At 41.2% G+C, this 12,689-nt stretch overlaps 1 protein-coding gene across 1 annotated transcript in view; it reads left to right on the forward strand.

The window, feature by feature from the left end:
- The window catches only part of LOC137323922 (disco-interacting protein 2 homolog A-like), a 215,398-nt gene that overhangs the window by 160,523 nt on the left and 42,186 nt on the right, over positions 1 to 12,689 (forward strand). The window contains exons 15-21 of the mRNA XM_067988011.1: positions 1,028 to 1,121; positions 2,518 to 2,637; positions 6,722 to 6,836; positions 7,420 to 7,559; positions 8,478 to 8,614; positions 11,118 to 11,198; positions 11,667 to 11,794. Of these exons, the coding sequence (XP_067844112.1) occupies positions 1,028 to 1,121; positions 2,518 to 2,637; positions 6,722 to 6,836; positions 7,420 to 7,559; positions 8,478 to 8,614; positions 11,118 to 11,198; positions 11,667 to 11,794 (815 nt within the window). The remainder of the gene's footprint in view (positions 1 to 1,027; positions 1,122 to 2,517; positions 2,638 to 6,721; positions 6,837 to 7,419; positions 7,560 to 8,477; positions 8,615 to 11,117; positions 11,199 to 11,666; positions 11,795 to 12,689) is intronic.

Raw genomic sequence — 12,689 nt, forward strand, 5'->3', positions numbered from 1 at the left:
CACTGATCAGCTGTTTTAAGATAGCGGGGGGGCTTTTCAAATCTTGCGTCCGCTTGAGAGTCACTCAATAAAAGATTTTAAAATAAATGTAATTCCTGGAGAACCTAGATTTCCATTATCCATTGGAGTGGGGGTTAGGTTGAATAATCAAGGTTCAATTATGTATAATACAATGAGTTTTACTGCAGTTCATGGAAGTTTTTTTCCAAAATTTTCAATTAGGTCTTTCTGTTAGTGGTTTTGGAGCGCATTATTATTCTTGTATGTTTGTGGGTTGACAAATACCTCCGATCATATTGGCATTGGATTGATGGAGCCAATTAGCTCTTTAGATATATTGGTACTCAGAATAATGATTCTTACTGGCTTTCCCCACTGGTTGCTTGGCTGTCAAGTTTTTCCTCCCATTCTCATCATTTCCCAGTTAGGCCATTTGCAATCTAGTCATGAAGCCACTTCTCTTCTTTTATCAGAGTAAATTTGAACAGTTCAGAATTTTCCATTTTCTAATTTGCCTCTTCTAACCCGAAGCAATGGGATTGAAGTCTCTTCTCTGTTTGCCAACAATAAAGAACCTAAGTTAAATTAGCTCAGCCAATCTCAACTCAGTGCTTAGTGGGTATAGGTTCACATCTCAAAGCTACCCTTTGTTTGGTCAGCTGAATACCAAACATGCATGAAAACCTCCAGTGATGTAAATACCCATTCAAGTTCCACATGCATCAGGCTAGCTGGTTAGTCGTTTACAGCACCTGCCTGGTTCAGGTATCACATTTCTGAATCCCCTCCAGAGGGTTGACTTGGCTCTGAACTCCCATTGGCAGGCATTTCACATTGGAGCCAACTTAACCCCAAAGAGACCCTGCTTACCTCCCTTCCCCAAAAATGATGGTCACTAAAATGGTTGTCCACCACTGACTAGTGTGAAATCTGCGACATTGCTAGGTGAGCACCAGGTATTAAGAGCTCTCATGAGTGGCATGGTGAGCAGCAGAACTCACCAATATTTTATATATCTCGTTGACAGAGTGTCATGAACAGGATGCATGTGATCAACATCCCTTATGCTCTGATGAAGGTGAATCCTCTTTCCTGGATACAGAAAGTTTATGCCTACAAAGGTAAGGTAATAATATCAATATCCGAAGGCATGGAAGAAGCAAAAGTTATTTAGCCTATCACACTCTCTCCTTCCGTCAGCTGTGTACAATATTGTATTTTCATAAACTCAATTTACATAAAATTTACGGCACATGAACAGGCCATTCGGCCCAACAGATCTATGCCGGTGTTTATACACCTTATGAGACTCCTCCCACCATACTTTATCTAACACTATCAACATATCCTTCTTTCTTTCTCCCTCATGTATTTATGTAGCTTCCACTTTATAGCATCTATGCTATTCACTTCAGCTACTCCATGCGGTAGCAAGTTCCACTTTCTGAGTAAAGAAGTTTCCCATGAATTCCCTATTGGATTTATTAATGACTATCATATTTATGGACCCTAGTTTTGGACTCCCCCACAAGTGGAAACATCATTTACATTCCAGGAAGGACAAATAAGCACAGGTAAAAGTCTTAAGGAAGAAAAAATGTTGTACTTCCCAGACCCTCGAAGATAAAAATCCAATCAGTGTTGTAACCTTTCATGCCCCACTTAATGAATTTGGAAATTTCTGAAGGATGACGCAAAGACGGGAGGCACGAGCCTTTTTTTGGGGAGACCTTGATGCATGCCTTCTCTCCAGAAAATGAAGATTTTTTTAAAACACTTTCTTCAGTGCATTTTTGAGTAGATTTTTCAAAAATATGTAAATATGTATCAGGTTTACTGTTCTTGTAACATTGTGGTCCTCCTCCCCTACCCATTTACCGCTTCGCTTTCTCCCCTGCTCCGCTATGCCAGTTATTTCTAGTACAGTATCATTTTGAGTACTTTTAGATCATCCTACTGAGCATATGGATTTAATTTATACAGGATTTTCGTGGGCAGTACCAAAGCATTAATTTTGATGGTGAGAGGTGAATAGAGATATTCTGAAATTAATGATTGGCTACCAGCTATGCTTGATTCACAACATTGAAGTAATGTTTAAAAAGTGGATATTTAAGCAGCAGCTCACTTTGCAGCCGGCACCTGCAACACTTCAGTCTCCTAATCGATCTCGAGATTAACACTATGAAAAGTCCCAGTGGATTTTCACCTGCAATTTTATCGGAATTGAAATGTTGCCAATCTTATGCAAGATTTAGAAGACTCTGTTTGCATTTTTTTTGGTATGTGCTGTGCCCCAGGCATTGCATTCGATCAACAGGGCCTACCCACTGTTTGAGAACCACTGTTCTAGTGTGTGCACTTAACTCTTATGGAGTTATATGCACTATCGTATTAGCTATTAACGCTATTTCTTCCATTTTAAGATCACATAATAAATTGCAAACTTTTATTTTAATTTTAAGAGGTCTTAAGCCACTAGAGTGTAGAAACAAATCCTGCTTTATTTTCTTGCAGCTCACATTGCTGTGGTGAAGTCTCGGGACATGCATTGGTCTCTCTTGGCTCAGCGGGATCAGAAGGATGTAAGTCTCAGCTCACTCCGGATGCTGATTGTAGCAGATGGTGCAAATCCATGTAAGTATGCAGTTACCTTGCCATCTCCTACGGTCTCTATTCCCAAGGTCTTCATCACGAGACCTTGTGACCATCACCACCCACATCCCCTTACCCCCTTCCAACCCCACGTCCCTTTACATTCATCTTTGGGGGTGGGGGGGGGGAGAAAACTCTCCCTAAGTCACTTATAATTGCATTTAAAATTCTCAACTGCCTAGCCTTTGGCCTTCCAACTATCGATAATTCAACCACTCCTTCAGCTCCAGCGATGAGGCCTTTGTCCCTAGAAAAGCTTTTACTCTCTCCCATCCCAGTCGTTCCCTTTGGAGCGGATCCCATCTTCACTCCAAGTCAAAAGGGCACACTATCCTTCTTCAACACGTCTCCTCCATTGTGCAGCTCAGTGAGATTACCCTCACTTGGTTCCACCCATATCTATTCAACTGTAGCCAGAGTATCGCCAGCAATGGCTTCTCTTCCCACCCCCACACCGTTACCTCTGGAACCTCTCTGATCTATCTTTGGGCCCCATTTCTTCCTAGTCTACATGCTGCCCCTTGGTGATATCGTATGCTGAAAAGGGGTCAACTTTCACATGTATGCTGATGACGCCGAGTTCTATCTCTCCACCACCTCTCTCAATCCCTTCACTGCCTCTGTGTTGTCAGGCTGCTTGTTGAGCATCCAGTCTTGCAGTTTCCTCCAGTTAAACATTGGGCAGACATTGGGCATCATCTTCAACCCCGCCACAAACTCTGCACCCTTACTACTGATTCCATCCCCCTCCTCGGCCAATGTCTCAGGCTGAACCTGATGCCTGCAACTTCGGTGTCCTATTTGACTCTGAGTTGAGTATCTAACCCCATATCTTCTCCATCACAAAGACTGCCTACTTCCTCCTTCGTAACATTACCTGCCTCCGCCACTTCTTCAGCCTATCTGCTACCAAAACCCTCATCCATGCCATTGTTTCCTCCAGACTCGACTATCCCAATGCTCTACTGGCATCTCCCATCTTCGACCCTCCATAAATCTCAGCTTATCCAAAAGTCTACTGCCCGTATCCTATCTCGCATTAAGTCCCGCTCACCCATCACCTCTGTTCCTGCTTACCTACATTGGGTCCCAATTCCCCAATGCCTCCAATTTAAAATTCTCATCCTCTTGTTTAAATCCCTTCATGGCCTTGCCCCTCCCTATCTCTGTGACCTCGCCCAGTCCTACAATCCCCCTCCCCCGAACACTCCATTCCTCTGACTGGCTTCTTTTGAATCCCTCCTTCACCCCGTTGTGTCTTCAGCCAACTAGGCCCCGTGCTCTGAAATTCCCTCCCTAAACCCCTCAGGTTCTCCCTTTTTCTCCTCCTTAAGACCCACCTTTTTTGGCCACCTTTCCTAATATCTCCTTTTTTGGCTCAGCATCGATTTATTCACACCTGTGAAGTGTCTTGGGAAGTCTCCTGTACTTTAAAGGGTGCTATATAGTGCAGTGTTGCTGCTGCTTTGGACACGAATAACTAGTGAATGGGTTGGTGTGCACAGATTGCACAGCATGAGATTAATCGGAATTGGATACCTCTCACACGCTTATTCCAGATCCAGTTAAATTATTTACATAAAATCCTACATGATTTTTGCTGAGAGTGAGAGAAAGTCACAAAAAAGATTACTGTCTGACGCACAGTGCTAATCAGTAAACCATCCTGTTTATTTAGTAATATTTAGGGGCAGAGGATGTTAGCAGCTTAATGGACTGATACCACTTTTTTAATTCATTCTTGGGATGTGGGTGTCACTGGCAAGACCAGCATTTTTTCCTCATTGCCCTTGAAGGTGGTGTTGAGCCACCGCCTTTAACCGATGCAGTCTGTGTGGTGAAGATACTCCCACAGTGATGTTAGGTAGGGAGTTCCAAGATTTTGACCCAGTGACAATGAAGGAACGGCGATATATTTCCAAGCCAGGATGGTGTGTGACTTGGAGGGGAATGTGTCGGTGGTGTGTTCCCATGCGCCTGTTGCCCTTGTCCTTCTAGAGGTATAGCGCCTTTTAATATATAGACACTTCACAGGTGGTAGAGATCGCTGGTTTGGGAGGTGCTGTCGAAGAAGCCTTGGCGAATTGCTGCAGTGCATCTTGTATGCTCATGCTCATGCTCGTGCCCTGCCCTTATTTATGCACTGTTCTGAGAAGGGTTATTGCCAGCAAATGTCTCGCAATAAATTTAGGCTGTAGAACAGTAGTTTGATGTGGACCCCCTGCAAATATTGGTATACTACAACAGAACCCCTTCAAATACTGGCACATTTCTGGGGGACCGCCTGCAAATATTGATGCAATTCAGGGGAACCCCTGTTTCAATTTCTGATGGACAGCATGAGTAACCCAAAGGAAAATGCTGCTATCATTACAGAATTTTTTTTTAACTAAACAGCAACAAATAACATGCTAATAAATCAACAAATACAGAAAACATAATTTTAAAGACACTACATTTATGGTATTTTGCCAGCCATAGACAGACTGAAATCTGATGACAATGCAGACCTCTTGGGATCCTTTTATGGATCCTTTGGGATCCATGGACACCAGTTTTTCTACAAAAGTATTGTGTAGCATGTAGCCTGCAAGCTAATCTTACTTGCCAAAACAGTGCCAGATTTAAGAAATATAGACTGGTTTCATTGGCCAAGTTGCACTGTTTTCCCCTCATCAAACAGCATTTTCATCATGGAGATATTCCTGGGAAAATTGCCCTATGTCTCAAATCGTTACCAAGAATTAGCAGGGAAAGAATGGAAATGCACAGAAATGAATGTAGAGTAAGAAGGCGGTGAATTAATCTGAAAGATGTGCTGTCTGTGGGGTGGCGGAATGTTTATTTGTGCCTGTGACTCACTACATGGCTATCTCAACCACGGATAAGTCACAAGCAGGGGTTCAGCATTTGCCGTAGCGAGGAATGGATTATCAGCAGGCAGGTCGCATTCAACACCTGAACAACACACTTTCAGCCTTTGGTCAGGTGAAGAAGCAACACCTGCTCCAGAGGCTGACGAACTTGTGCCGCAGTAGCCTGCAATGCAGCATCATCTGTGTATGATGGTGACATCTAGTGGCAATGAACTATAATACAAACAGTATAGAGAAGGAAGGTGCCAGAAGAAAGAAACTAAATTTAATTTGACTTGACTTTTTTTGATTTTCATTTCAAAATCTCTGTGCAATACCCGTGACATGACATTTCAGTGGAAGTTGGGGTGGGGCATGTGGAATCTGCATGTAGATGAATTAATTTTAGCATTTTGTTTGTAGACAGTGAAGTTAACAATAGGTAGTGGTGACTCTTTAGGTAGTCACCACCACCACTGTCTGAACACCAACGACACCTTTGATTGGTGTGGTGGTGTCCCAGCCTAATATAAGATATGCGATTTTAGAAGCTCTCATTCACTACTCACCTGACGAAGGAGATAATCTCCGAAAGCTTGTGATTTTAAAATAAAATTGTTGGACTATAACCTGGTGTTGTAAGATTCCTTACATTTGACCACCTATGAAGTGGAAGGAGTGATTTGCATACCTTTATCAGTCAAAGTGTGACTGGCTATTTATCACCCATTTTTAAGTTGTTCCTCTCATTCTCTAACCTATGTCATTATTTCACAAATAAGAGCGAGGTAGTCAACTTGATCCCAAGCCTCGACCAGTGCTAACTGTTACTAGCTGCCAGGAAATGCACTAGAGAGGCTTAATGTGTCATAATGCCTAATTGGTTCCCTGCCCCCTTCTCATGGTGAACTGTCTGGCTGGTGCTTGGCCTCTCATCTGAAGGCTGGGCTGAGATGAGGAAACTTAGATATGGGCCCACAGTCTACTGCTCCATTGCATAGTGCACTTGTGCATTCACTGTATTGCACTACTGGATCATGTGTTTTATACAGTTTTATATTTTGAACTGAGCAGGTAACCTTATTAAAGCTGCTAACACCAAGTGCCCTTGATCGATGCTGATCAAATGGTAATCTTTCACTTGCCCAATATTAATGAATTTCTTCTCCAAAATAAACTGTTTCCTTACTAAAAGTCTTGTTTCATTGCAGGGTCAATATCTTCTTGTGATGCATTTGTGAACGTGTTTCAATCACGTGGTTTACGACCTGAGGTGATTTGCCCGTGTGCTAGCTCATCAGAAGCTCTGACGGTGGCTATTCGCAGGTACAAATGCTCTTTCCATAATGAAAATCCTGGGATTCGCTGGTTCCTGATGGGGTGTTCTACTGGATATGCAGGATATCACAACCTTTGAGTATGATGATGTTTCTAAAATATATTGCCATATATATTTTATTTAATATCATTTGCTTTTACTTCTACAAATCCATAAAGTATAATGAACAGCATCATTATGGCAAATGATTTCTCCTGTTGCTTTATTTACAGATGCTGCAGTAAGATTTGGTGCAGTGCTGTTTTGACCTTGCAGGATCTTACAAGGGCAAGAGGAGTTATCCTATGCAATTATTTAATTTGATTAAATATTGTCTCGACCCTTTTAGCTTTGGCTGTATAACAGTATAGGAGCTAGAGAATGAAAAAGTGGTGTTGGCATGAGCCTTTCCACACTTCTGTTAATAGCTGAGCGGTCACTGGGTTCAAATTGCTTACTGATTGCTAGACAGAATTAAATGATTATCAGTTGAATCTGATGCATTTAAAGGATTAGAGATAAATAGTTATGTGAAACACCATAGGACTTGTGGAGAACCTGGTGACTGTGATAGGTTCTCTTTCATTTCAGACCTGGCGACTTAGGAGGACCTTCTTCAGGGAAGATGGTGTTATCCATGAATGGCTTGAGCTATGGAGTTATACGCATGGACACAGAGGAAAAGCTCTCTGTTCTAACTGTCCAAGATGTGGGTGCTGTTATGCCTGGAGGTAGATTTCCCCTGTTGGTTGTGTTCATTAATATTGATGGTGCTTCCTGCAGCGAGCAGCGCAACAATTCATTTTTATCACCTATTTGTTTAGACTCCCATCTCAATGCATCCAAGTTCCAATTAAACTTGGTTCAGTGGTAACACACTCACTCTGAGTCAAAAGATTGTGGGTTCAAGTCCCACTCCAGAGACTTGAGCATGTAATCTAAACTGACATTCCAGTGCAGTACTGAGGGGGCGCTGCACTGTTGGAGGTGCTGTCTTTTAGATGCGATGATCAGCCGAGGCCCTGTCTTCCCTCTCAGGTGAACATAAAAGATCCCATGGCAGTATTCGAAGAAGAGCAGGGAAGTTCTTCTAGTGTCCTGGCCAATGTTTATCTCTTAACCAACATCACTTAAAAGGAATTATGTAGTCATTTATCGCATTGCTGTTTGTGGGATCTTGCTGCGCACAAATTGGCTGCCGTGTTTCCCTATCTTACAACACTGACTACAATTCAAAAGTACTTCAGTGTCTGTGAAGCACTTTGAGACATTCTGAGGTTGTAAAAGGCGCTATAGAAAGAAAAAGAACTTGTATTTATAAACAAAGTAGAGTAGACATGGTGGGAACTAACTTTGCAGAAAGGAAAAAAAATACAAAAAGAGCCAAGAAATTATTGTAATTACTTACCTACTGACACCAACAAAATAAAATATATTGAACTGTAAGGTAGTCTACATAGTGAAACACCTATTAACAAACCTGTTTGAATTTAAGTGTAGCAGGTAAAATTATCATAGCAAAAACATGATTAAGCAGAAAAATTGGACACTTTGGCACTTGATGACTATTTTGTAGGCGGTTTGTTCCTTTCTGATAACTGATACCCTTTCTCTCTCTCTCTATGCCTTCCAATGTTTCTCTCTTTCAGCATTGGTATGTATTGTAAAGTTTGAAGGTACCCCACATCTCTGCAAGACAGATGAGATTGGTGAGATCTGCGTGAGTTCGCATGCATCAGGGATGTCGTACTATGGGCTCCCAGGAATGACAAAGACTGTATTTGAGGTATTGGAAACTACTGTGAAAATACCTTGATTATTTTGTTGAAAGAAGATTTTAATTCTTATTCATTTACTGTTCATATACAAATTGGAAAGTTTCTCCATCTGGGGCAAAACACTACTTGAGATGCCATCTTTTTAAATTTTCAAACTTGCACTCAGGTTATCTCCCCCCTCACCCACATTCTGCTGACTCAGCCTCAGTTTTTTTGTTCCGTGCGCAAACTATTTGCCTATTTGCTCTCATTGGGTAAAACAACAATATTTTTTGCTGCTGCAGATATCCCACATTAAGGCTGAGAATTCCTGGGTTGGTTTGCAGTTTTAACTTAATTTTGGAAGTTTTTCATTAGCTTTAAACTTGGATGGTGCCCACAGTTTGTTTTCTCAGATCTACAAGGTATTTTGCACTTCTTGGACTCTGAATTTTATTTTTTTGTGTGCTATTTTTAATGCCCTTTGTGACAAAAATGAAGCACCAGCATGCTTGATAGCATAGACCATGCTTCGTTCCCTGGATGGTTAATTTTTAATGTTGAGAGCACAGGTAAGTGATGCTTCATATTTATCTGTGGTGTAGAGAATAGTGACCGTCTGATAGACAGTAGGCCATTTTATAGACTTTAATATGCATCCGTTAGTTGTTCCTGTGCAGTAAAAGGTGATTTTCATATGTTAATTGCAGAACCTTAGCACTGTTCTGTCCAGCAGTGTCCCTGATAGCTATATGGCTGTGTTAATTTTCCAGGTGATTGGAACAGATTAATCAGTTTCTACAAAAAGGATCATGGCATCCAGTTCAAATAAAAGTATCCTGACCATCTAATGTAGTTATGAGAAGTACATTTCTTAATTCCTTATTCTGGAAATTTAGAGCTATATCTCTGCTGTGTTGCAACCAGACAATTTGAAGCAAGCAGAGATAAAAGATGGGTCAACAACTCAATGGTAGCGTATGGCTATCTAAGAAGTAAAGGAACAGAGCTTGAAGGGTCAGTTTAATGTCATGATTACACAGGAAAAACATTATTACTATTAACGACCTGTTTGTACTGAGTATTCATTTATTTGCTTAGTGTTCAGTAAATGTGTCTAGTAGTTTACAGCCAAAGCTGCAATCTGGGTATATGTTCTTCCTTGTATCGAAGTCAAGAAGATCATGTGGTGGCACATGATATATTCCAGTAAACTGGTGTACGGTGATAAGTTCTCTGTTCGATGCCTGGGCCTTGATGCAGTTACCTGTAGATTGGGCAGGTAAAGGTACGTTTTGGTTTATAGGAAGCATGGCGTCTGCCTATGGGACTGGCCAGTAGCACTGAACCCAAGAAAATATCTTGTGTAAAAAACACAAAAATGTAACATCCTGGTTAACGCCAGTACTTCATTTCAAGGTTTGTCCTGGAATATTTATAATATTGGACACCCAAGATTGTTCTTTTCCCCTCCAATTATTAAGTTAGCCCTTTTTGAACATACTCAAAACCTAGGACTTGCAAAGATGGTAAAAATCATGAGAAAGGAACCCTATCCCAGCATGTTAACACTTAGTTCTTTGTGACACAAGGGAGCTTGCTTCAACCTCCAGCGAGAGAGACAGTTGAGTAGCTGATGGGAATTCCTCTCCTCTCCATAGATGCACTGCTTAAAATCTGTACTTATACAGTCAGGAAGATGACGTGAGTGGAAAGGAATGTCCAGAATGCCAGACTTAATTCATTTACAGGAGACTTGGATTATGTTGCACATTTCATTTGACATATGTAATGCATTTTTTGCATTCCATCCCAGGTGAAAATGGTTGCAGTTCCAGGCTTGAACGTGGACTCAGTCTTGAACCTAGTGGATTCATTCTCCAGCCAGACATTTGCTGGCTTTGCTCTGCTGTTGATAATGTGGGCACTGGCCAAGACAGTGTAGGCGAGCATGTTAGAATCCATGGCAATCCCTTTCAGATCAGTTAGGCTGTACCAATGCTGCAGCCTTCAGATGAGAACTTGTCCAACAAGTGGGGTGGGGGGGGTAATATCAAGCACAATTATCCCAAGTTTACTATTTTCTTCAACAAATACTATTTTCCCCAAGACTTTCCATCCCCCACAATATTATGTGCACCAAAATTGGAATTAAATGTTTGGCATTGCACCAGAATCCTTACCTCGTACTTTCACAGACAAGAACTGAGGATTCAGCCAGAGCCAAGCAACGAGTCAGCAGAGATTGAGGGTACTATCACTTGACTGCAAGTGTGAAAATATTAAATGTGTTACACACAAAATCATTTGAGGGAGCATCTGTGGCATAGTTGAGTTCTTGCATAAAGCATTTGATCCTGTGTGTTTGACCCTTCATCCCTGTCACCATGTATTTCTTCATTTATATTTTGGTTCGAGTGTTATATTTACCTGCAGTTTCTGTAGAGTTGGGACAAATTTCTGTGATTTTATACAAGGTATCTTTGTTCTGGACAGTGTTGGGATAACTCTTGCTGTTTACTGTTTTCCCAGGCTGTACCAGTGAATGATGGAGGAGTCCCCATCAGCGAGCATGTCTTCACCAGGACTAATTTACTGGGCTTTCTAGGATCTGTAAGGAAACCTATTTGTTTTATAGTGACTGGATACAATAGTTCTGAGGTGCTCACGTTTAGTCCTCAGTTTATTTCACTACGACTGTCAAATACAGAATCTATACACTGTGGAACTGTGGGATTCATAGTCTGTTCCATTGCTAAGGGAGCTCTAATGTCCTGAATGATAAAGTCAGAGCCGAGTTACCACGGTCTTCATGAGCGGAACAAACTTGGAATTGCACTATTTATTTGTGTATCGTCTGTAGCTGGTTTTCTGACTGAGATTATTATGAAGGTGGGGTATATACATAATACATTGTGGGCCTTTGGGTTAGCGGGATGGATCTTTGCTGTAATAAAGATGGTTATGCAGATTGTGAATAGGTAATAAAGCCCAGTTGCTGACATACTAATGGTACTGTTTCTGACCAACTACCTACGTGGGATTAGTATTGTTTTGATTATTTTCTCCTTCTTTCTTCAGGGAAACCAAGTTTTTGTGGTAGGCAAGATGGATGGCCTGATGGTGGTGAGTGGACGTAGGCACAATGCAGATGATGTTGTGGCAACAGCCTTAGCGGTGGAGCCCATGAAGTTTGTGTACAGAGGGAGGTGAGTAAATGACCAAACATGGGTATGATGACCCTTTAGTTAAAGATACAGGATAGCTTTTCATCCAATAGTTTGGTCTTTGCAAATTCTGTACTGATCAACCAAGCATCTCTCTGTATTGCCGATAGTGATATTTTTCATCAGGGTTTATATATCACCAGCTGGTTTGATTTTTACAGAATTAAATTGGTAATTTTAGAAGTATTATGGTAAAATTGAAATCTGTGGTTTGCGGTCCTGGGAGGTTGTTTATATAAGACTGCATCATGCAGATTATCTGTCTTCTTTAATGAGATGTGTAGCCTTTGAATTCATTTCAGCCTCATTCAAAACTTCTTCCCTACCTTTCTTTCTGTCCTATCCCTCAGCTGAAGCACTTGAAGCTTCCAGGTTTTATGCATTATTGCCTTGTTGTGTCATCTTGGTCTCTCTATCTTCACCCCTTTTTTATTGGGAAAAAAAAATGGAAGTACATCATCAGAAAATAACCTTTATATTCAATGGATACTGGCAGAAAGCCATGTGCCTGCATGGCTATTGTAAGAATTTGTTTTAAAAGAAAAGGAGGAAGATCATCTGTCGATCATCAGTTCCACTGTATGGAAACTATGAACCAAGTTGCCACCACATCACCCGAGAATGGGAAAGATGCTGCCTACAGTTTGTATCACTTTTTTTTAAAGAAGGTGACTTAGTAATCTTCAGCACTGAGTGTCTGATGCAAGCTGTTTTGTTCATGTTGGAGATGGCAAAAACAACCACAAACTAAAGAGGAAGCTTATTCTGTTTCCACATAAAACTGCACATAGCAGTATGTCTCACTTAACCCTCATTCCTGTTTCTATGATTTACAACTGTTTTTCGGAGGCAGCCTGGGGAAAACTACTTTATGCAT

The sequence above is a fragment of the Heptranchias perlo genome, chromosome 7 (assembly GCF_035084215.1).
Source record: "Heptranchias perlo isolate sHepPer1 chromosome 7, sHepPer1.hap1, whole genome shotgun sequence".
Classification (NCBI taxonomy): Eukaryota; Metazoa; Chordata; class Chondrichthyes; order Hexanchiformes; family Hexanchidae; genus Heptranchias; species Heptranchias perlo.